The sequence below is a fragment of the Chinchilla lanigera genome, unplaced genomic scaffold, assembly GCF_000276665.1.
Source record: "Chinchilla lanigera isolate Chin_1 unplaced genomic scaffold, ChiLan1.0 scaffold00105, whole genome shotgun sequence".
NCBI classification, from domain to species: Eukaryota; Metazoa; Chordata; class Mammalia; order Rodentia; family Chinchillidae; genus Chinchilla; species Chinchilla lanigera.
This window is the reverse complement of record NW_004955506.1, coordinates 1,572,793-1,596,690: the sequence shown is the minus strand read 5'-3', so window position 1 is coordinate 1,596,690 and position 23,898 is coordinate 1,572,793. Positions and strand designations below refer to the sequence as shown.

Sequence of the window (23,898 nt, the reverse complement as noted above, 5' to 3'; positions counted from 1 at the left end):
CTAATGTGTCCCCTGTCCCTGCCTGTCTCTTCTGCAGCCTAGAGGGTGGCCAGGGACCCTCCCAGGTGTGAGTCAGAGGACTTAAAAGGCCACCACCCCAATACAGTAGGGTCTCACTACCTCCTGCTGCACTCAGCCCACTCCTGACAGTCCTCTCCTTTGCAGACCTGCCTCCTGGACACCTGCACCCTATGGCGGGCATGGGCTTCTCCTCCCTGCCCTCAGATGTGCACTCATCTGACCTCTCGGGCCCCAAAACTATGCAAACCGCTGTCACGGGGGCCCAGCCTGAGCCTGCAAGGACGTTCCTGCCTGGGGAGCCGCCCCCACATAGCCCTGGGAGCCTGGAGGGGCCTGGGCTACTCTCAGGGGCCAGGGAGACCGCACCAGACCTTGCTGCCACACCCCACCCTGCCAAGCAGGGACCTCAGGGGAAGGCAGAGGACCCCAGCCCACTTGAAGGGCTGCAAGAACTGCAATTTGGGGCCCTTCTTGAGGGAGAGGGCCCCAAGGCCAATGGCCAGGCTAATTCTACTCAGGGAGGGGCACAAGAGGAAAGGACCAGGGAGAAAGGGTCACAGGGGCCCCTATTGGGAGTCTCTCCGCAAGCCCCAGAGCAGCAAGCAGGGAGCCCACATGCCCTGGATGAGGACAAGGAAGGTATACGGCAGGCCCCAGAGGAGGCCCCACTGCAGGAGGAGGCCAAGCTGGAGGAGAAGAGCATCGGGGACTCAGAGGAAGACCGGGGGGCTTCCAGCAGCGGCCACCCACTCAGGGCACTGCCAGGCCTGGATGCCTTGGTGGCCGCTACCATGGACCTTGGGGACCTGCCTAGCATTGACATGCCGGATCCTCAGCCCTTGATGGCCTCTGGGCCCCCCAGCGTGGCCCCTCTGCCCCACAGCTCAGGAATTCACGGGATTGCCCTGCTCAGCGAGCTGGCGGACCTGGAGATCCAGCGGCAGAGGAGTGAGCTGGCCACACAAGGTAAGCCCTGGGGACTGCCTCCCTAGGACATTGGAGCTGACCCTCCAGCTGGCTCATGATCTGCCAACCTAACCAGGAGACTTTGGTCTCACTCACTTGTCCTTGAAATTAGGGAGGCCCCAAGGAGAGTATCCTCTATGCATGCCCTCATCCATAAAAATAAGACCCAAGTGCCCTGTGAGAGGACCCATTCTACCCCTAGCTATGACAAGTGCCCTGAGCAGGACCTCGAGACCAGGACTGCCGCTCCATGGTGATTTCACAGGAGGGATCTCGAAGCAGCCCTTACGTGTACTATCGCTGTGGCACATAGCAAGTGTCAAGGTGTGATGAAAGGACAAGGAGCTCTGGTTTCCTCCTCTGCCAGGCCTCCACCACTAGGCTCTGTGGCTCCTGGGGATAGGACTGTGGGCCTGGTGGGGCCAGCTCTGGAAACATGTGCCTCATCTCCCAGTCCCAAGGAGGTGACGCCAGGCCTATATTGGAGCCAGAGAATGAGATGGAGGCCCAGGGCCCACCTGCCAGGCTATAGCCACCCATAGCCTGCTTGTGCATGGTTGGCCCCACATAGTGGGGGAACCACACAGCTCCCTGGTCCACTAGAAGCCCCTTCTTCCTGCCAGAGTAACCACCTTCCCTTTAGACCCCAGAGAAGGAGCCCTGGGTAGGCAGCATCCCCAACTGGGCCTTATTGCCTGGACATCTAAAGAAAAAACCTAACAGGATCCTCAGGGCCCAGCCACTTGTTTTCCTGATGCACAAAACACCCTGTGCCTTTGGTGCTGTGTGGAGACAAAGTGCAAGCTCTTATAAAGTTAATTTCCCTAAAGGCCTCTGGCACTCCTCTGCTAGGGGCTGCAGGGCTGCCTCAGGCTCTCCCTGGCAGGACATGGGTAGGCATTGCTATGTAAAGTTGGTTGTGCCAAGGAGGGCCTTCCCTGGGGACATACCTAGCAAGCTTCTAGAGCCCCCTGCCTCTGGGAGGGGCTGTGCAGAGTTGAGCAAGCCTGGGAGTCCCCACTGGAGTGGGCTCCTAGCCAGATCCTTAGACAGGCCTTGTTTGGACCTGCTGGCCACATGTCTATGAGGTGACAGTGCAGTGTCCAGCGACCCCATGTGGAGGTCCCAGGGCAATGTAAGGAGACTGGCCTGGGGGTGCTGAGTGATGCCAAGCATATGTGTTACCAGTGTGGCTGGACCTGATCCTATTCATTGAATAAATCTATGTAGATCACATAGGGGGATGGGCAGCTGTGTAAGCTAGTGTGAGGCTGGAACTGTCAAACCAGGCTGGAGTGTATAAAGGAGAGGCAGAGAGCCTCACTCACTCTCCCCTGAGCACCGTCCCCACTTTGTGACCACTTTGGCTGAAATGGATGGATCAGCCATGTTCTGTACCAAGTGAGGATTCACAGGGTGGACAGATGGAGAAGAAAGTGCTGATTTGGAGGCCTGTGGGGTGTGGAACACAGACCAAGGGGACAGGATCCTAGCCCAGGCCTGTTAGAGCATCTGTGCAAGGCCAAGTGGGGGCTGCTCACCTGTGCTTTTGAGGAACTCTGGCAGATCGCAGTAAGCCCCCAAAACAGGAGACCTGGAGCTAGTGCCCGAAAGGGGCCTGAAGATAGGCGAGCCCTACTGCTGGCAGATGAGAGGAAGCCTTCAGTTCCCCTCTGCCCCACTCCTCTCAGGACCCTTGGAGCAGCTGCCCGGTCTCTAGGGCTTTCCTACTGTGGATAGCCCTGGCCATGCCCCAGAATTTGTGCCTAGAGGTTTGAACATCCAGCAGCTACCCCTCGGGCATTTGTGCTTTGGTTCTTGGGGCTGTCTGCGTCCTGCCCTGCACTGAGCACCCCTCATATTTAGTGGGGCCATGGGGGGCTCTGTTGCATCTCCCCACTGGCTATATTCTGCGGGAGAATTCCACAGGGCCCCCTCCGGGTAAAGCTAGATCCTCAAGCACCCATCAGCCCTTGGGAGGTTGTGACCTGCCCATCCCTGCCGTGTTCACACTGCACTGCCTTCTCTGCTGCCCCTTGCATCAGAAGCGCTTGCTGGGTGGAGAGGTGCAGTGGAACGCCCCTTTCTCTATGTTCACAGCCATCTGACACACACATTCTGAGTCTTTACAGCTGATTACAGTCCTGTCAGTGCTAGGGACCAAGTTGCCCTGAGTTGGCCATGGAGCCCTGCAGCAGTCCCTGTGTATGCTCGAGACATCCTATCATTCTCAGAGTGCTTCCTTGCTTCTAGATATCACATCATCCCTGCACCCTCCACCCTCAGCTGGAGTCAGCCACATCTCTAGGAGCCCCGGTTCCTCTCAGTGGAACGTGGCCTTAGGAGTCATATTTAGGGCATTGGGGTGCTCATTGTCATTAGAGCACTGCTGGCCTGGGCCACCTTCTCTCTCACCCCACAAGGCTCTTTCTGTTTGCCCCTATCCTTTCCTGGACATCCTCGTGGGGCTCATGTGAACCCAGCCCTCCATCTCTGGGGCTCCTGTTGCTGTGGCCCTGAGTCTCTCAGACCTCTTTCCCAATTAGACACCCACCCTCTGCTAACTCAGACTCTGACCCTGCCCACCTCAGCACAGGGCTTCTGATTCCTGCCTGTCACTGTGACAGCCTATGGCTGGCTCCCTGCCCTGCCTCCAACTCTGAGGCCCCAGAGACCCTCCCACACCTCCTTCCTTCCCTGTGGTCAGCCAAAGCATGCTGGAATCATCTGTTCTCAGGTGTGCAGGGGCTGGGGCAGAAGCAGCCCAGCACCACCTTAGGCCCTGGAGGGGTGCAGGGTAGTAGGGGTGACAAGGAAGCTGGAGGAACTATGGATAGCCCTGCATGAAGATGGGTGAGCAGAGAATGCTATATACCCCTGTCCTGCTATCCATGGGTCTGCATCCTGGGGTGCTGGGCAGCTTCAGAGAGTCTGAGGCTGTGCTGGGTGGCGGCTACCATCAAGAGCCTCTCTGAGGGGCAGTATGTGACCCATACTGACTCTCTTGCCCCCACAGCAGAAGATGAGGATTTGCTGGCCTTCAACCTGCAGCACCTGGCCACACTGGCCACAGCCTGGTCCCTGGTGGAGGCCGCCAGCCTGGACAGCACAGTGGCCTCAGCCCAGCCCCCAGCTGCCAACCCTCATGGTGGCCCCAGGCTCACACCCCGCATGCAAATCCTACAGCGCAAGGATACCTGGACCCCCAAGACCAAGCCTGTGAGTGGCCCCTGTCCCACATACTCTGCACACCCAGGCTGCCGCTCACTACCCCATCCTGGCTCTCAGACCCTGGCACCCATCCCGCACACAGGTATGCCCCCTGAAGGCTGCCATTGACCAGCTGGACACCCAGGAGGTGGAGATGCGTATGCAGCTGGCAGAGCTGCAGCGGCGCTACAAGGAGAAGCAGCGGGAGCTGGCTCGCCTGCAGCGCAGACATGACCATGAGTATGTGGTGGGGGAGGTAGAGCCATGGCTATCCCCACTGTTCCCCACAGCCACACCTGGGAGGCACTGCCCACCTTGTGGGCAGAAGGCATGCTGAAATGGCTGAGAAGCTGGGATCAGGGAGCCTCTCAGAGGTGAGGTACTCAGAAGACCTCAGGACAGCCGGGTGTGATGGGGCACGCCTATAATCCCAGCATTCGAGAGGCTGAGGCAGGACGATCCTTGTGAGTTCAAGAGCAGCCAGGGCTACAACATTAGCTCAAGGCCAGCCTGAGCTGCATAGCAAGATCCTGTCTTAAAAAGACATCTGGGAATGAGACTTTCGGTCAGCAGAGAAACTGGGTAGAGGTGGTGCAGAGAATCGAAGGTAGAATCAGTCACCCAGAATACACCAGGGCAGGAAGATGCTAGTCCACAGGTGGTGGGGCAAAGGGTCAGTGCCTAGAAAGGGTCTGGGTACGGCTGGGGACAGCTGGAGGCCAGGGCCAATGTTGGAGGCTGCTCCAGAAGCAGGGCAAAGCTGGCTGTTGCAGCAAGGGCCAAGGGAGAGCCCTGGCTGCTATGAGCAGGTTGGGCAGGCAGGGCTACAGGGGATGGGCAGTGGACTTCTGGCTGAGCTTTGGGAATGCCTGTCTGTGTCCCCAGCAGCCCTGTAAGCAGTGCCCTCTGGTAGACATGTTGGGGTAATAGGGGGAGCCATGAGCCTCTGACAGCATCCCTTGGGGTCCCCAGGAGAGAGGAGAGTTCCCGCAGCAGCCCAGCTCGGCGGGGGCCTGGCCGGCCAAGGAAGCGCAAACACTCCAGCTCACTGCCTACCCTGAGGCCTGGGAGCCAGCTCGCCAGGAGCGATGGCAAGAAAGCCAAGTGAGTCCTGCATGCAGGGGACATGGGTGGACAGGGCTGGCCTAGGCATTCTCCAGGTCCCAGAAGCAGGGTCCCAGCTCCTCTCTGGCTTTCCCTGCTCCCTGAGCTGCAGGGCCCCTCTACAACTTGAAGTAGTGTCCAGTACAGAGCCCTGCTGGCACCACCAAGGGCAGACACCCCGCTGCCTGTGCTCAGCCATCAACATTGGTGCCACCCTCCAGGGAACCCACAGCACAAGGGCTCAGGCACACTAGCTCTGAGACGGACTGTGGCCAACGCCATGGTGTCGCCCCCATTCATGCCATTGGCCTGGCCCCCTCGAGTGTGAGGCGGTGTTGCGTAAAAGGCTCTTTATCTGCACTGTATAAAGTCGTTGGTCACGCTGCGCTGCTGCTCACGGCTGCCGCGCGATGTTATTATCCATTACCCGCCCGGCGCGGTCGTTGGCGCACTCCCGGGCCGGGTATAATTGTCCTTCTCGGCTACAAATTGCCTCTCCCGGCAGGCCCATTTGCATAAATCCTCCGAGCTCCTCCAAACACGATTGGCGCGCGTGCACACTGCATCAATCCTGATGATTTGGTAATAATAGTTAAATCGGCACTAAATGGTTCCTTCAATTAAGACAGAGGCAAAAAATTAATCTCAGGGCTTTATGTCACAAAACATTAGCAAATGCAGAGAAGGTTACAGGGCGGGGGAGTTTGTGTGGGCTGCGGGAGGGGATTCACCATATGGCTAGGGGGCCTCACTGAGCTGTCCCTCTACCGTGTCCAGGTGTCACCCAAAGCGGGGGCTCCAGGGATATCCCTCTCAGAACCCACCAGCAGTGTAAGGGCTGCTGGGCAGAATAGGGCTGCTGGAGGCCAGGGTCTTGCCAGGGGCCTTGTGGGGGCACACTACACAGAGCTGGGGTTGGCCCTGCAGCCTTTCTCCATCCAGCTAGGTGCTGGAGCACCTCGTCTGCTGGCCTGGAGCCTCCAGCCCCAAATTCCAGCCTAGGAGCTTGAATGTTGCAGCCACTTTCCTGTGACAAGAGAAGCCAGGCTCTGGCTAAAAAGCAGCAGCTTCAGGTTAGGGAAGAAAAACAAGTTTAGATCCCTCCTTTCCCAAAGATAGGGTCTGCCACCTCCCCACATCTCCAGCTCCTGTCTCCATTCTCCATGTTACTGAACTCCATGGCAGCAACTGGCTGTTGGGCCCAGGGGATAGGTCTTTTGCTCTGGAGGAAGTGGGAGGGGCAGGTGGGGTGGCAGGAAGCTGGGGTATGGGAAGCCCCCTGAGCTGCAGGGCTTCCTGCCTGGCCTCTTAGCCAGAGGCCCAGCCTCCTTGCTAGACAGGAAGGTGAAAAGGGGCATCTGGCCACACCAGGCCAAGGCCCCGCCAGGCTCCCAACACTCATCCGAAGCTTGTTCTCATGAGCAGCCAGGGCCCCCCTGTGCTGGGAGTAGGGAGATGACAGGTGAGAGGCCAGGCCCCCAGCCCTTGTCCAGCCAAGAGCAGGCAGACAGAGCCTCAGGCTCGGTTTCCCCATGAAAAATGGGGCTAGGATGGAAATAAAGTCATGCACTGGGTGCAGGAGGGTGGTAGAGAGTGATGAGTCTACCCCCATGGCATGGAGGCCTGGACTGGGGAGAATGCAGGCAGGATGCCTTTTGCTGTGTCTCCAGTGACTGCTGGACCTGCGTTGACCCCTGATCCAGCTCCCAGCCTGGAGGAGATAGCATACCTGTGGGGCATTAGGCAGTGAGGCTCAGACTCAGCAGTACCCAGGACTCACCTGGGAAGTAGATGGTGGGGTACAGGTTACCTCCACTAGACCCCAGTTGAGGGCTTGAGATTGGCCCGGGGGATCCCTGAGGATTGGAAGGGGAGTCTGTATTTCTTTAACTACTGTTCCCACCCCACCCCTATTGGAAGTGGAACCTATTCCTGGGAAGCTGTCCATCCCCCATGTCCTTTGTTCCTGACTCTGGTAGGACCTAGCCTTAGATACCTACCAAGAGCCAGGCCTGGGGCTGGGGATTTAGCTCAGCGGCACAGCGCCTGCCTGGCAAGTGCGAGGTCGTGAGTTTGATTCCTGGCACCGGAAAAAACCAAAAAACAAACAAAAAAGAGCCAGGCCTGGACCTGATCCCCATCCCAGCCTCACCAAGAGGCACCCATGCTCCTGTCCCATTTACCACATAGAAGGCTGGGACCACAGACCCAATCACACAGGGGCCAGGTAGTGACAGGGCCAGGGCCCTGAACACTAGGCTGCCTCTTGGGAGCCAGGACTCCTGCCAGTTCCCAGCTCCTCTCAATGGACATCCCCCAAAGGGTATCCCTCCTCAGCAGGCTGGAAACACAAAATGTGGGGAAAGAAATGCTTACTTCCAGCAAGACCTAGCAGGAGACCAGCAGATATGGGTCCAGGACCACTAAGGGCTGGTGATTGGACAGAGGGGGCTGCCAGGTGCCCAAGGCCAGTCAGTGCTGGCTCAGCTACCCAGACTCCTGGAGAGGTGAGGGCTGTTCTGAAAGGGGCAAGACTGTTCTGGCCACACAGGGAGGTCAGAGGGAACAAGGCTTGGGCACCCAGGCATGCTGACCAGGCCTGTGCTCACCTTGTGACACCTCGCCCCCAGGGCAGTGCGGGCCAGCTTGAGTCTGCTGTGCGCAGAGCTTCGAGGCAGTGACGAGCCCATAAAGAAGCGGAACAAACTGGAAAAGAGCGTCTACATGGGCCTGCAGACAGCCTCTGCGGTGAGCCCACACCTCCACCCATCCCAGGGGAATGTTGGGACAGGGAGCAGATGGTGTTCCAACACCTGGCTGGGATACCCAGCCAAGCCAAGCCTCTGTGAGCTTTGGGTGCCTTAGTAGTGGAGGCAGAGCCTGGATGGAATAGGGTGAGACAGACAAGTCACTGCCCATACACCCCACTGGCATTCCTCCCACCTCGGCTTGTGCCATCGGGAGAGACCGTCAAAGGTAGCAAGCATTCTGTCAAGAAGAGGGTGGCCCTGGCCCTTCTAGGGATGGCTCTGAAAACCATGTCCAGGGTACCGCCAGCCCACCCATCTCTCCATGATCAGGAGCCAGGACCTGACCAAAAGATCTGTCCCTCTCAGATAGGAACAAATGGCCTATACCCCTGACACCATGATACCCTGACCTCTGGCCTCCCCTTGCCCTGAGGTCACTGTGTGAATGGGTAGAGTGGTGACTATGGAGTGGGTGACAATCATAAGTGTCAGCCCCAGTGGCAGCCTGCAACCCCAGGCCCGATGTCCTTTTTGCCTTTTGAGGGCAGAGCATCAGGGCTGCCATCTTCTGAGCCCTAAATTGGGAGAGGGACCTGTGGCTTGGGCAGAGACAAGAGTGCAGCCACTGCCTTGCTGTTCACAGGAGAAGGTGCGGTGTAAGAAAAGCAACAGCCAGGGCGAGCTGGCGTCCTCGGTGACCCAGCTGAAGCCGAAGGTCAAGAGCACGGGGCTGTCTGCCAGCCTCAATCCCTTCCCGCGGAAGGAGGCTGCCCCAGGTGGGCGCATCCGGAAGAAGCTGTCCCGAACCAAGAATGCCAAGGTGTCTGGGGCAGCCCGGCACCCACAGCCTGATGGTGATGGTGGCAGGGAGATGTCCAAGTTCCCGGCCCAGCCAGCAATAACGGTGGCACATGAGGCAGGCAAGTTGTTGGTATGAGCAGCTGCAGCCAGAACCTCTAGGCTATGGTCACCCAGTGGCAGGGGGACTGGTACACAGGGTGGAGGCCACCACTAGAGCCAGCTTGGTGCTTATAAAACAAAGGAGACCTCTGATTGAGACAGGCGAGAAAGAAGCCCCTGTCCCTAGGGCAGCTCAGTATTCTCTGAGTAGGGAGGGAAGAAGTCCCTAGATGCATCCTGGAAAGCAACAGGGTTAAAAATAGCCCTCCAACTGCCCCTGCCTCCTCTTGCAGCATCCGCCAGGCTGACCAGATGCTTATCTCTGCCCCCAGAAAACATGTGTCCAGAAACAGAAGCCTGGAAAAATAGACTCTTCCTCCCTCAGCCCTCTCTGGGGTCAGAGGCCTGAGAAGGAACAAAGGCAGGCTGCTGGGGGGTGGTAGGAGGCAGGGGCTATCCACACCAGTGGACAACAGGAGAGGAAGGGATTGCCCTGGGGAGAGGTCCAGTCCTGCAAGGTGGTGCCATTAGCAGGAAAGTCCCAGCCTTACTCCAGCTACTCTCCAAAACCAACCCCAGGGATATCAGCAGTGGGCTCCACCTATAGTCTCACCAGCAGACCTGTACAATAGGCCCTAAGCCACCTCAACATGGCCATGCTCAGTGCCAAACCACAGCCCTCTCTGTTCCCCCAGGCAGCGGCTCTGACAGCGAGGACTGCCAGGCTCTCCTGGGGACAGAGGCATCCTCCAAAGATCCTGGACTGGTGCTGCACCCTGGGGCTGGCATGGCCATACTGGGGCCCTCGCCCTCCTCCGTGGTCAAGATGGAAGCCAACCAGAAGGCCAAGAAAAAGAAGGAGAGGCAGGGCTTGCTAGGTAACCAGGAGGCCAGGGCAGGCTGGAGCAGAGGGTGCCAGCAGTGGGGACCCTGCAACAGCCTCCCTCCTTCCCCAGGGGCCTGCCACCTGTCTAGCCCTGAGAGCGAGGTCAAAATCAAGAGGAGGGCAGTGAAGGCCAAGGTGGGCGCCAAGCTAGAGCGGGTCCCAGGGCGGCGGCCCCCAGGTGCACCGGGCAAGAAGAAAACCAAGGGCAAGGCCAAAGGCAACCTGAGGGCAGAGCCAGGGGCTGCCTCCAGCAGGGACACTCTCTTCAGCCCCACCCGGGCCTTCACCTGCCACGAAGAAGGCAGCAAACTGGCCAGCGAGCGCCTCAAGAGAGCCACACGCAAGAGCACCATGCTGCAGCCGGTGCTGCGGGTGAGGCCAGCACGGGAGTAGGCCCTCAGTTGGCCATGGGCATCCCAGGGACCAGGCCCATGGGGGAGGGCATGAGTTGGGAAAAGCTTCCCAAACCCACCCCACCCCATCTCCCACCAACTGCCATGAGCCTGGGCTCAAGTCAGTCACACAGCCCAGGGGGCCATGGGCAAGGAGGCCACTGCTACACCCACCTTTGTTCTTCTGCATCCACCCCATGCACAGAGGAAGAACGGAGCCCTGTCTATCACCCTGTCAGCCCGCAATGCTAAGGCCATCCTGGGGAAGGGCAGGAAGCTGGGCAAGGTGAAGAGCAAGACCATCGGCAAGCAGGTAGGAGCACCCCCAGCCCAGGAACCCAGCCTCAGCCAGCTCTCTCACCTTGCTGAGGCCACCTGCTCACCCTTGTGGCCCACCTAGGGTCAAGGCCGGGCTGTGAGCCGACTGCTAGAGAGCTTTGCCGTGGAAGACGACTTCACCTTCGACCATGATAGCAGCTTCTCAGAGGAGGAGGAAGAAGAGGAGGAGGAAGAGGCATCCAGGGGCTTACTGAACGCCGAGCAGAGTGCTGCTCTGGGTGAGCAGAGATGGGTGTGTAGGTGCAGAGTGCGAGTGGGGTGCCCGGGCCACAGTGACTCATCACCCTCTCCTCCACAGCACGCTCCTGTACCATCCACAAAGAAGACCTGCAGGACGGGCTGCCCGTGCTCATCCCCAAGGAGGACAGCCTGCTGTATGCCGGCAGTGTCAGGACCCTGCAGCCCCCTGACATGTATGTGAGACCTCGGCATGGGCCAGAGGGTTGGGGCTGCGCCTGGTGGGCAGCAAGTCTCCACAGGCCCCTCACTTCCCACTGCCTGTAGTTACAGCATTGTTATTGAGGGTGAGAGAGGCAACCGGCCCCGTATCTACTCTCTGGAGCAGCTCCTGCAGGAGGCGGTGAGTGCATGGCATGGGGACCAGAAGAGGATTTGCCCTGGGCTCTGACCCTGCCTACTTATGGCCCTGTCCCAATGCAGGTTCTTGATGTCCGGCCACAGTCCAGCCGATACCTCCCACCTGGCACCCGGGTCTGTGCCTACTGGAGCCAGAAGTCTCGTTGCCTGTACCCGGGCAATGTGGTCCGAGGTAAATGTACCCAAGGCTGGGACTCAGGGCAAGGCTCCCTCTGAGACCCACAGAGTGCCTATGGAGACTCTTGTCCCGGTCTTGCTTGCCCTGCAGACTGGAGTGTGGAAACTGGGGCAGACAATAGAATCAGCTCCCCAGGGGCCACCAAAAACTAAGGGGGTATGGACTAAGGAGGCTCACATGTCCAGCTAGGCAGACAAGGTAGGCAAAGAAGGACCCCGAGTTCTGGCACCAGAGTCACTGAGTCCATCACAGGTACACCAGCTGCCCCAGCAAAACTCCTGACCCCATGGCAGGGTGGCCAGGCCTCAGGTGGGAAGGGGCAGGCACTGGCTGCTCTCAGGGCTGCTGGGCAGCTCCAAGCCCATGTGGGGTCAAGGAGTAGATGCAGCCCAGCTCAGTGCCCTGCCATCCTCCTGCCTCCCTATCCCTTGCACCTGCCCAATAGGACCAGCCACATGCTCATGCCATCCTGTCCACAGGTGCCTCCAGCGATGAGGAGGAGGACCTGGACTCTGTGCTCGTAGAGTTTGATGATGGGGACACAGGCCACATCGCTGTCTCTAACATTAGACTGCTGCCTCCAGACTTCAAAATTCAGTGTGAGCATGTAGGGTGGGGGCCGCCCTCCTGCCCCTGTCAGTACCTGTGCCCCTCATCAAGGCCTCCACCGGCTCTGGACAAGTGCCCTAAGGGGGTGATGAGGGGTAAAGGTCACCCTGTGGACCTGTACTGAGCCCCTCTGCTCACTGTGCAGGTACAGAGCCCTCGCCAGCTCTGCTGGTGTCCAGCAGCTGCCGGCGAACCAAGAAAGCATCCAGTGAGGCCCCCCCACCGATTGAAGCCCCTACCCCCAACCTGTCCCCTAAAGCGCAAGACAGCCCCGAAGCATCAAAGACTTCTGGGAAGAAATCTGTCAGCAAAGACAAAGCTGGTATTTGGACCACCAAGACCCTGGGGCAAGGGAGAGCCGCTCTGGGTGAGGGGAACTGGGTGGAATGGGTGGAGGCAGCCTCACCATCCCAGCCAGTCCCACTGACTCTCCTTGGCTTCCCCCCAGGCAAAGCTGACCTCCTAACCTCAGGTGCCAAATCCGCCTCGGGGGCCTCAGACCACTTCCTAGGCCGCCGGGGGAGCCCCCTGCTCAGCTGGTCAGCAGTGGCGCAGACCAAACGGAAGGCAGTGGCTGCAGCAGCAGTGGGCGGCAAAGGGCCAGGGGCACTGCAGAACCTCTTCCAGCTCAATGGCAGTGCCAAGAAGCTGCGGGCCCGGGAGGCCCTGTTCCCCGTGCACAGCATGGCTGCGCCTGTGTTTGGCAACGGTTTCCGTGCGGACTCCTTCAGCAGCCTGGCCCGGTCCTATGCACCCTTCGTTGGCGGGACTGGGTCAGGCCTGTCTGGGGGCACCCACAAGCTGCTACGGGCCAAGAAAGCTGACCGAGTAGAGGCTGAGAAAGCCGGGCGGCGCAGGGCAGGCAGTGAATTCCTGGTCAAGCTGGACCATGAGGGTGTGACCTCCCCCAAGAACAAAAGCTGCAAGGGGTTGCTTGTGGGTGACAAGGACTTCAGCCCCAAGCTGGGGCGACCCCTCCCTAGCCCCAGCTACGCACACCCAGCCCTCATGGGCAAGGACAAGAAGGGGCGGGCACCTGTCCACCCGCTGCCCATGGGGCTGGCACTGCGCAAGTACACAGGCCAGGCCGAGTACCCCTTGCCCTGCGACAGTGACTGCCCCAGCTCCTACTCAGATGAGGATGAGGATGGGCCAGAGCTGGCAGCTGGCGTGCCCTCCCGCTTCCTCACCCGCCTGTCCATGTCCTCCTCCTCCTCCGGCTCATCCACCACCTCCTCCTCGGGTTCCGTGTCCACCTCCAGCCTCTGCTCCTCAGACAACGAGGACTCCTCCGACAGTTCAGATGATGAGGACCCAGCCCTGCTGCTGCAGACCTGTCTCACCCACCCCGTTCCTGCCCTTCTGGCCCAGCCCGAGACCCTACGCTCCAAGGGGGGCAGCCCCCACACCCATGCCCAGCGCTGCTTCTTGTCCAGGGCCGCAGTGGCAAGTGCAGGCACCGGCCCCAGTGTTGGCAAGTCCAAGCTCAAGTGCAAGGAGGCCCTGAGCTTCTCCAAAGCCAAAGAGCTTTCCCGGAGGCAGCGGCTGCCCTCCGTGGAGAACCGGCCAAAGATCTCGGCCTTCCTGCCTGCCCGGCAGCTGTGGAAATGGTCGGGGAACCCCACACAGGTATGTGCCCCTGGCCCCAGGGTGGCCTGAGAAGGAGCTCCTCTCCCCCAGGATGGGCTGGCTGTCACTTTCACCCCCACTCTGTGCCTCTGCCCTCTCATTCTCCTGTTCACTTCCAAGTGAACGCATTGGAAACGGGGCAGGAGAGTGGGGAGGACAAATACCTACCTGTGACCTGACAAGGCAAATAATGACAATTATCATCCCTATCTCAGGCCTTACCTGTAGGGGTCATATGAACCCCCTCAGATGCCCTGTGCTTTGCTTTCCGTGTCGCTAGGTCCCTTGCCAGTGCTGCCTGAGGACCGTTCCATGCTGATAAATGACAGCTGGCCTCGGGAGGGCTGAGAAAGGCTCCATGGCAGACACACAGATGCTTCCCTTGACCCCTGCTCTGTTCCTTGGGTAGACCCGGGTTGTTGGTGGGACCTTTGCCCTGGTAAATGACAGTGCAGTGCCTCTGCCCCCAGGCCCAGTGTGCCTTTTTGAGTCCAATATAGTCTTTCTTATCCTGACACTGTGTCGGGGCAAATCCAGGCATAGTCTATCTCATCTTGGATGGTAGTGTATTGTTTTGTTTTGGAGACAAGGTTTCACTATGTAGTTCAGGCTAGCCTTGGACTCATATTGTAACCCAAGCTGGCCTCAAACTCAACAGCAATCCTCCTGCCTCAGCCTCCGAGTGCTGGGATTACAGACATGCACCACCAACCACCTCTGGCCCTGGATGGTGGTTTTTTTGCGGGGGTGGGCAGCTTTTAGAGACAGGGTCTTGCTGTGCGGTTCAGGCTGGCCTTGAGCTCATTTTGTAGCCCAGGATGGTCTCAAACTCACAACAATCATCCTGTCTCAGCCCCCTGACTGCTGGGATTACAGGTGTGCGCCACCACACCTAGCTGAATGGTGGTTTTGATGGGTTCCCCCAGCAGTTGTGTGGTTGTCCCCCACCCTTGCAGTGTCCTTCTGCACACACACACTCATACACACCCAGAAGACATACCGCCTGTCCCTCCAACATTCTCTGTGCCTCCCAGACCCCTGGTCTCACCCTGCTCTACCCACATCTCCCCTGCAGCGGCGGGGCATGAAGGGCAAGGCCAGGAAGCTGTTCTACAAGGCCATCGTCCGGGGCAAGGAGACGCTGCGCATTGGGGACTGTGCCGTCTTCCTGTCAGCTGGGCGGCCCAATCTGCCCTACATTGGCCGCATCGAGAGCATGTGGGAGTCCTGGGGCAGCAATATGGTGGTGAAGGTCAAGTGGTTCTACCACCCGGAGGAGACAAAGCTGGGGAAGCGGCAGAGCGATGGAAAGGTGAGGGACAGGGCAGATGCAGCAGGAGACTCGCCTCTGTGGGAGGCCAGCATCCACAGCCATTGCCACCAGCTGTGGCAGGGGGAGTGGTCAGTTAGAGCACTGCCCTGCCTGGCCAGGAGGATCCACACCCAACCAGTATGAAGGCCTGGGCTTGGCACTGGGGCAGGTCACCTCCACACCCCAGCAGTGCCTCTGAGGTGATCCCCTCCCCTCAAGGGGGGCTGTTACTGAGGCAGCGCTTGGCTCTAAGCAGGTCCTGATCACACCTGGGATTCAGACCAGCCCCTTGCATTGGCTGCTCCCAGAGGTGGAAGGTGCCCCCAGCCACACCCTGTCCTTCAGAGGAGAAGCCAAGTTTCCTCCAAAGAAACGAGATTCAGCTCAACATCCACGAGGGGCCCCAGCATAGACTTCTGGGTCTTTATCAGAGCCTTGTTCAAGGGCCCCCTTCCCAAGCACATGGGTCTTTCTGAGTGTTGGGGGGAACAGACCAAGGCCCATCCTGACACATGTGCCACCCTGCAGAATGCGTTGTACCAGTCCTGCCACGAGGACGAAAATGACGTGCAGACCATCTCCCACAAGTGCCAGGTTGTGGGCCGCGAGCAGTATGAGCAGATGACCCGAGGCCGCAAGCATCAGGACCGGCAGGACCTCTACTACCTGGCGGGCACCTATGACCCCACCACTGGGCGCCTGGTGACAGCGGAGGGTGTGCCTGTGCTGTGCTGAGCCACCACCCACCTCCCACCCTCCCTGGGCCTGCGTGTGCAGGTGGGGCCAAGCCAGGGGTAAGTCTGAGAAAATATGCAACCCCTCCAAGGCAAGATCGGGCTTTTCCACAACTTTCCCTGGAAAGAGCGCTCTTGGTGTGGACTCAGTCCCATCCTGTCTTCCTTGGAGGGTCGGGCCGGCCATCGCGGCCCCAGCTGCTCTGTTTTCCCACGTCGCAGTTCTCAAGAGATTAGAACCCAAGCCATATTTCCCTAGTACCTCTGACTGTCTCCCACCAGGGGAAAGCAGAAATCAGGTGTGTTGTCTATTTATTTCTCTATGTAAATATTGTATTTCCGTGGGGAAATTTTATGGAAAAAAAGTGGAAAGGATTTTTCCCCACCCACATGATGGTGTGTATGCGTGTTCGCACACATGTGTATGTGTGTGTGTGTGTGTGTGTGTGTGTGTGTGTGTGCAGCAATTTTGTTCTGGAGTTATCTTTGGAAATGCACTGTTCTCCTCAGCCTAGCTGAGTCCCCATGGGGGCATCTGTGATGACAGAGGCAGCTCAGGTGGGGCAGGGGCCAAAGGCCATAGGATGACTGGGGGGACCTTGCTGCACCCCGCAGCCTCTGGGGGCCCACTGCAAAGTGAAAGTCACACTCGAGTTTACTTCCTTTCCAGCCATCTAGTACTGGGCTTGGGGGTAGTGATACGCATCCCCGAGGGAAGGGACTCTAAGACAAGATGGAAGCCAGTATCACCCTGTCCCCGAGCTCTGGGAAGGACTGCAACCATGTGTATCTTACCTCTACTTAAGACAAAAACGAACAAATATTTTATCAGTAAGAAAAAGTGATGTTTTGATCTTATTTCCGAAGTATTCCAGTTATTTCTGATTTCTGTTTCCTCAGCCAGTTTGGCCCTGCAGAGCAGTTGGGCCCCTAACCCCTGTGCCCCATGCCCCCATCTGAGTGCCCTTCACCTCCTTCCCTTTCCAGAGAGCAGCAGGGCTGCAGTGACAGGGTGGCTGGACCAGCCCCCTCTGGGCTGGGGCTGGACCGCAGTCCCCCCATCCCCTCCACACCACTGGACAATGGCTGTAAAACATCCCTTCCTTCCTGACCTCTTCCCCAGTGCCTTGCTGTCTCTGGTGACCTCACCGGCCTGCTCCAGAGGCCCTGGGAAGGGAGAGGGGCCCTCAGACCCTCTGCCCACCCACCCCTGGACTTTGCTGAGCCTTCCCTGCAGCCACTCAGCAGGATAATGGCCTGGCCTCCTGACCTCCCGAGAGCCCAGGAGAGGCCGGCACCCTCCTGTCCTTCAGACAGACAGAGCAGGCCAGACCTACCACCCAGAGAACTCCACATCCCACCCCAGGAGCCCGCTGCTCTAGGGGAGCTGTAGGGAAGCCCCCAGGATGCTAGAGGTGTCCTGGGCACCTCACACCCCACTGGAGCCCTCTAACCCCCATTCTTTGCTCTTGCTAGTCAAGAACACACCCCATCCCTGGGGCCTTGTTTCCCCCAACTGCTGCCCAGCCCCCCAAGGGCTCTTCCTGGTGGCTCCGCTGGACACCCTTCCATGGATGGGGAGAGGTGTGTGTGATAAGGACCCCCTTATACCCACTCCAAATCTGCCCGGTTTCCCACTCGAGTGCAATATTTCATTCCTGGCAGTCGCCTGGGGAGATGGCCCTCGGGTGCTCCTCATAGCTTAGGAACCAGAAAGTTATCAAGGGGAGGAAAAGGCCTGGCTGCCGGGCCTGGAACTTGGGCTGGTCAAGCCTGTGCACAGGAACAAGAAGCCTCTTTCCTTGGCTGCCTCTTTACCCTCAGCCAGGCTTTCTCCTTTGTCTGTATTTCTTTCTCTTTTTCTTTCCTTTCTGTGTGTGTGTGAGTGGTGTGACCCCTCCCCTTCTCTGTGGTTAAACGTGGCGAAAGCACGATTCTTGTAAATGTGTAAACTAAGAGGATGGTTGGATTTTTTTTTCAATGTAAACACTAAAAACAAACAAAACACAAAGGTTTTATGAACACCAAACTCTATGTAAATGCATTTTAGTATTAAATTTTTTATTGATAACTTGCTTAAGAATAAATATATGAACTATTGTACAGGTTCTCAGTGGTCCAGATGGTGACTTTGCCTGGTGTTCTTTGTGCAGGCCCCACCGTCACTCCTGGGGAACCAAGGCTCAGGGGCCCTGGGGATATGCCCAGGCCTGGCGTGGGCCTCCCCTCCTGCCCCTGGTGGCAGCCCAGGCACAGGGCACTGATGCTGGGCTAGGAAAGAACATACCACCAGGAACGGAGAGGGTGACCTCCAACTCCAAACCCCCAGAATATGGGCCCCCTTGAGCCGGCAAGCTCCCAGCCATGAGCCAGGCCTGAGCCTGTGACAGGTCAGTCACCAGTGCAGTCTGCATTCATCAACATGGCCAGAAGAGGTTCTTCGAGAAGGGGAGCAGGTTGGGATCAGAGCACAGAGACAGCTGTGCTTGGTAACACACATCCATAACCCCAGCACTCTGAGACGCTGAGGCAGGAGGATCATAAATTCAAGTCCAGCTGGGCAACTTGGCAACTTAGCAAGACCCTGTCTCAAAACAACGAAGGGAGGCTGGAAATACAGCAGTGCCAAGGCCATGGGTTCAATCCCCAGTGCCTCAAAAAAAAAAAAAAAAACCTAGAGTGAAAGGAAAGTGGTCCACACAGCCCACTCTGAGCACCGTGGATGCCAAAAATGAAAGCCGCCACACAGCAGACATCCTCCTGGGAAGGGTAGGAATTGATTCATTCAACAAACGTTTTCTTGGCTGACAACTGTGCAGGAGATAATAAATGACAGTCTTGATTGTTAAATGGAAGATTGCGTAGCCCCCAGAGGCGACCCAAGGTCAGAGTATGTGTTGGGAATGGGGTACAATGCAACTCCTACCCGGAGAGAGCCTATCCATGAGGTTGTAGGCCAGGGATGGGATGCTCCTTGCTTTCTGTAGCCCACCCCAGTGTATAAGGGGTTGCAGGACCATGCACACGCATGCATGTGTACACATATATCCACCTATATGCACACACTTGCACATGCTGCAGCCTGCCAGCCCTGGCTGGTGCAGCTTCCCACCCCCACCCCCATGTTTCGCTAGGGGACAGAAAATCAGATCCCACCCCAGGAGGCAGAAGACTCAAGTGCCAGTGGAGCAGCCAGGACCCATGAGATACAGTCCAGGGACACAAGGAATCCCCACAAACTTCCTCACCACTCCAAGGCCTGCCCAGTGGGCAACAGGATGGGGTCCCTGGGCACTAGGCCTGTGGCTTCCGGAAGCCAAGGTGCCCATCACATACAGGGGCCCTGACCAGGATAGTACAGACTGTGTGCCCTTGGATCCTCTGAGGCTGTGACCTGGCAGCCCCTCTTGGTATCCTCTCCGCTGGCCTCCCCACAGCTGCAGAAAGGAGGGCCCTGTGAGCAGGCTGGGAGCTGGGGCCAGACTGCACGTGAAGCGCAGGATACCTGGGGCTTGGGCTTCTGGCATCAGGGCCCCCCGAGGGCAAAGGAAGAAGGACTGGGGTAGGGCCAGCCCCCTGTGGGCTTGGGAAACCCAGATTTGGTAGCTCAGGCACTTGTAGGGCAGAATCCAGCCTGGAACAGAGCCAGGACAGGAAGGAGGCCTGATCACTGCATGGGTACACAGGGTCCTAAGTGAAAAATTCAATATCCGCCCCCTCCTCCTGCCCAGGTCACACAGGGAGGTCAGTGGCAAGGCAGCTGTGAGGCAGGAGAGCAATGGAGCCAGAGCAGGATGGTGACAAGGCACAGGAAGGTGGGCAACAGGCCTGGTGGCACCAATACTGGGGCTCTACAACTACCAGGGACAGCAAAGCAGACAAAACTGACTGTCCCTGGGGTGGTTAGGCAGGCGTCCTGGAGGAGGTGTTCCCTGGGCTGAGTCTTGGAGGAGCCTAGGGCAGGACAGGCAGAGGACAGACAAGGACTTTGTTGGTGGCCAAGAGGAGAGCTAGAATGTGGCAGAGGCCCGGTGACAGAATGCCTCCCCAGACAGGATGGGACCAACACCATCCACTGGCAAGGGAACACTTGGAGACTGAAACAGAGTGTCCACAGTAGGGCCACACTCTCCGTTGCTAAGGGTCAGGGCTAGAAGGCCTGCAAACAGGGCTGGGATGCTGGCTGAAGTGTCGCCAGCAGGCCCAGATGACATGGACAGGTATGTGAGCCCCAGAAACAGGTATCCCCAAGGATAGGCCCCTAGGACATAGCAGGGGTCACAGCAGGCTTAGGGAAACCCCCTCTCAAGCTCTAGCTTCCCTGAGTTAGGACACAGCCCAGCCCACCTGGACCCTCATGCCTGGCTTCCCCCTCTGAGGCAGGGTAGCCCCAGCCTTTCAGAACCTGATGCCCCAAGGAACTGGTCCAGGCCAAGGGCAAGGTGTGGAGGGAAGGACACAGCCACGGTGCCCTGGGGGTTAAACATGCAAGGCTACACTTTGATCAAGACAAACGAGCCATTATGTGAAATGCTGGAGCAAGATAAATGATGGTACTGGGTGAGCGAGATCAATAAAAGTGATGTTTTATCAGGTAGAAATGACAACCCAGCTGATCGCAATTCGTTTTTAATACCACAAACCAATTGGGAACGAGGGGGCTTTAATTGCTGGTCCCCAGCACAGGCAAGATGGCCAGGGCTGGCTGGGCATTGGTGGGCACTCTGGTGCTCAGCTATCCAAGGGCTGCCCTGGACTCAGGCCCCTGGATGGTCTCCTGAGTGTGCAAGGACCAAGGATAGGGTAGGGAGGGAGCTGCCAGAACCTCTGGGTGCTAGCTAAAGAAATGGGTGGAAGTGGTGCTCCTAGAGAATGGCCCAGAACAGTTCCACATCCCCCACACCTCTAGGAATCCAGAGGCCTTGTCCCCCACCCACCACCACCCCTCTCAGCCCTCTGCCCAGACCTGCCCCCACTCAGTGGCCCCCCCCACAGAATGCAGCCAGCAAGGAGACATAGAGGCTAAAGGAATCCAGGCCTATAGCCTGCCACCGACCCCAGGCAGAAGGTGGGCTAGGCAGGGGCAGTCTGAGGCAGGTCCAGCCTCTGGACCAGGCCTGCAGGTGCCACCTGACTTTCCTAGTGCCTGTCTGTCCTTGCACGTGAGATCATAAATACCTCGACTCTTGCCACTGTGTCCCTTGCTATGAAACCAGGATTTCCAAGCCAACATGTGGGCAGGGTCCACCCAGTCCACACCAGCAGGCCTCAGCCACACCCCCAGATAGGAAGAGCAACTGGCCTGTTCTGCCTGTGGCCTGCTCAGTACCCTCCTGGCTACAGCAGCTGGGACTCAAAGGCAGGAGTGTACAGCAAGGCCTCACCCCACATAGGGATCTGGAGTCGACCCTGCTGTTGGAGGTTCCCAGCTGTTCCACTCAGTAGCTCCTCAAGGCCCAGGTGACAGTAGAGTTTCTGGGGCATGGCCCTGGGCCCAACTGAGGCCTCACATGGGAGGCTGCACTCACCTGTTTTTATTGAGAGCCACGGGAAGTGCTGAGTGTGCACCCACGTGCCACGGCCTTGGATCTGGAACCCTCACTCTTACCCTGGAACTCATGATGGGGCAGTGCAAGCATGAGCAAGGGGGCGGCAAGGCTGTGAGATGCTGAGGGCAGGAACTCAGAAGCAGTGGTGCAAAGGCAGGTGCACGGCAATGCCAGGAGGTGACCGGAGAGGCCTAGGGTGAGGACTGCCACATGCTGCTCCTGTGTGTGTGGGCATCCCCCCACAGGGCAGCCCAGGCCAAGGGACAGTATCCCCAACTTATGTGAGGAGGTGCAGAGATAGAGGGATACTTGGGCCCTCATAAATAGCACGGGGACACCCCGCTCCACCCTCTTCATCAGGGAGCCAGACCAGCTTCGGTGACAACAGAAAACCAAGTTGTTAACTCAAGACACAGACCCCCATGCCTGGACAACCTGGAAGCATCCCAGTGTAATCTCTGGGTGGTGCTGGGCCCTCCAAGCTGCTCAGATCCAGTTCCACTTTCTGCTGCCTGCACACCTGCTCCAAGGAGCTTCTGATCCCCACCCATACCCTGGGCACCCTTAAAGGCCCAGCTCCTGCAGGAGGAGGGACAGAGCTGCCTTCCACACTGCCCTTCCATGTTTGGTCTAGCACCATAGGACTCACATCCACAGCCAGACCTCCCAGGGTACTGTGTCAGTTCTGAAGTCCATGCATATGTTTTGACTTCTATCCCAGAGGAAGGACAGACCAGGAGCAGACAGACAGCTACTGTCACACAGGACAGGGCTTGCAGTGAACCGCACAGTTCACTGAGCTTGTGCCACTTTGGAACTTGGAAAAACTTTATCATCTTAGGCTCCATGCACCTCTGACCACATCTTCTGCCCCGCTCCTTTGCTTGGCTTGGTTCTCAGTCATGCTCAGCCTCACGCCACCCCAGCTGCATTCCACAGGCAACCCAGGGGGTGCCAAGACAGGCAGATAGCACAGCACCCATCCACAAGAATGGTATGGGACGAACACAGTACCTGGCCTGCCAGGCCTCCACCTGCTGCTCAGGGCAAAACTTCGCCAGTCAACAGGACAACAGGGGCCCCAGTGACACCCAGCCCTGGTGCCCAATGCCTCCAGCCTATTCCACACATCTCAGAATTGCCCGATGATGCCCCTGTACTGTCAGAGCAGGGCTTCGGGCACAGCATGACTCCTCAGTCGCCTGAGTGTGACCACAACCTGTCCCCTCTCAGTCCTCCCGCCCTCCGCCATCTAGGGGCTAATCTAGAGGCTGCACGTGTCTCGACACCCCCCAGCCATGGGCTCCCCTAGCAGCCCTTCCCACATCCAAAGGATGGTCTAAAGGCCTCCTCACAATTTGGTTCACTCAAAGGAGAAAATTCAAACCACCTTTTTTATCTGAGAACCTCTGAACAAATTCATGATCTTGACCCTGCTCTGGAAGTTAAGTTCTACTTAGAAGAAGCAGGTTCAGGGTACAGGGGAATGCCACACTCTTGGGGGTAACCAGGAAGGATGCTATAGTCCCAGGCCCTTAAACCTTCTCCTGAAGTAATTCCTCAAGACTTCCGTCTTGGTATCAGGCCCTGGCCATGACCCGACCCCAGATTCCTGGATAGGGTTGCGGAAAAAAAATATAGGACTCCCAGTTTCGTTTGAATTTCAGAGAAAGAACAGATAATTTGTAGCATGAGTGTGTTCCATGCAATATTCAGGATAAACTTAGCTTAAAAAGTTACTCATTCTTCCTTTGAAATTTCAGTCTTGTATTTATTTCAAGCCGTCCAATATAAACTGAATATTTCCCAGCTCAGCTGCCCATCATGGGCCGAAAGGATGTGCTCAGAAGGGGCCGAGCAGACACTGAAGATGGGCAGCTATGGGAGTGCTGCTGCCATGCTGATCCCCCCAGTACAGACTCTTGGCCCCCAGGAAGTCCCATAACCCCCTGACCAAGGAGGCGGCGACCTTGGTTTGCAGACAGCCCTCTGTGGGTGCCAGCCCCAGCCCCAAACAGCAGCCCTACCCTACAGCACAGTGCTCCAGCACACAGAACAGCATGCGGAAGTCTCAGTGCCCCAAGCTGAAATCAACAGAGTCCCAGGCAGGGCCTGGCTATCAGCGGACACCAGCAAATTGAGTAGCAAATGGCAGGCAAGAGCCAGAGCTTCAGGGAACAGAGGGGGAGACACCATGGGCTGTGCCCAGCTACACATGCCCATATGATGTCACCAGAGACATCACATGGAGAGTTCTTAATGTCAGGGGTCACATGACCCACTGCAGCCAGCATAGTTTCCTGGATGGGCAAGTGGGGAGGTTATACAGAGGACCCTGAGTCTTCCCACCATCGCTGGCCTGGGTCCCTACTGACCCAGCCTCAGCACTGCGCAGCCCGTGGTGGCATGTGATCACTCTGGGCCCCTCCCATCACAGCATGGGCAGCCACTTGTCCTCACCAGGCGTGTACACCACACCGGATGGCTAGGAACTAAATCCACTCAGGAAAGTGGCCCCATCCAGCCCCGTACCCAAGCTCAATTCTGAGCCCATATACAGCAGGACTTCGCAAAAACCTCTTCCCTGTGCTCCCGCTCCATCCCGTGACATGGCGTCTGGGCTCAGCCTAGCATCCACAAATCAGCACAAACAGGGAGCCAGGAGGTGGGAGTTGGAAAGGGGCTTGGAGCCTCTCACTGACGCACTGGTGTCCTGAACTCT

The 23,898-nt window shown here is 58.0% G+C and overlaps 1 protein-coding gene across 7 annotated transcripts in view; it reads left to right on the top strand.

The window, feature by feature from the left end:
* The window catches only part of Bahcc1 (BAH domain and coiled-coil containing 1), a 60,106-nt gene extending 42,358 nt beyond the window's left edge, over positions 1-17,748 (top strand). For 4 of the 7 annotated variants that reach the window (XM_013506090.1, XM_013506091.1, XM_013506093.1 and 1 more), the window contains 18 exons: positions 166-987; positions 4,004-4,206; positions 4,301-4,437; positions 5,170-5,301; positions 7,932-8,049; positions 8,695-8,971; positions 9,647-9,829; positions 9,908-10,209; positions 10,435-10,542; positions 10,630-10,786; positions 10,867-10,981; positions 11,073-11,148; positions 11,229-11,337; positions 11,823-11,942; positions 12,098-12,319; positions 12,401-13,581; positions 14,657-14,893; positions 15,422-17,748. In XM_013506090.1, the coding sequence (XP_013361544.1) occupies positions 166-987; positions 4,004-4,206; positions 4,301-4,437; positions 5,170-5,301; positions 7,932-8,049; positions 8,695-8,971; positions 9,647-9,829; positions 9,908-10,209; positions 10,435-10,542; positions 10,630-10,786; positions 10,867-10,981; positions 11,073-11,148; positions 11,229-11,337; positions 11,823-11,942; positions 12,098-12,319; positions 12,401-13,581; positions 14,657-14,893; positions 15,422-15,628 (4,706 nt within the window). In that variant the 3' untranslated portion in view covers positions 15,629-17,748. The remainder of the gene's footprint in view (positions 1-165; positions 988-4,003; positions 4,207-4,300; positions 4,438-5,169; positions 5,302-7,931; positions 8,050-8,694; positions 8,972-9,646; positions 9,830-9,907; positions 10,210-10,434; positions 10,543-10,629; positions 10,787-10,866; positions 10,982-11,072; positions 11,149-11,228; positions 11,338-11,822; positions 11,943-12,097; positions 12,320-12,400; positions 13,582-14,656; positions 14,894-15,421) is intronic. The other 3 variants (XM_013506095.1, XM_013506092.1, XM_005407278.2) reach the window with 3 other exon arrangements.
* The last annotated feature ends 6,150 nt before the right edge of the window (positions 17,749-23,898 follow it).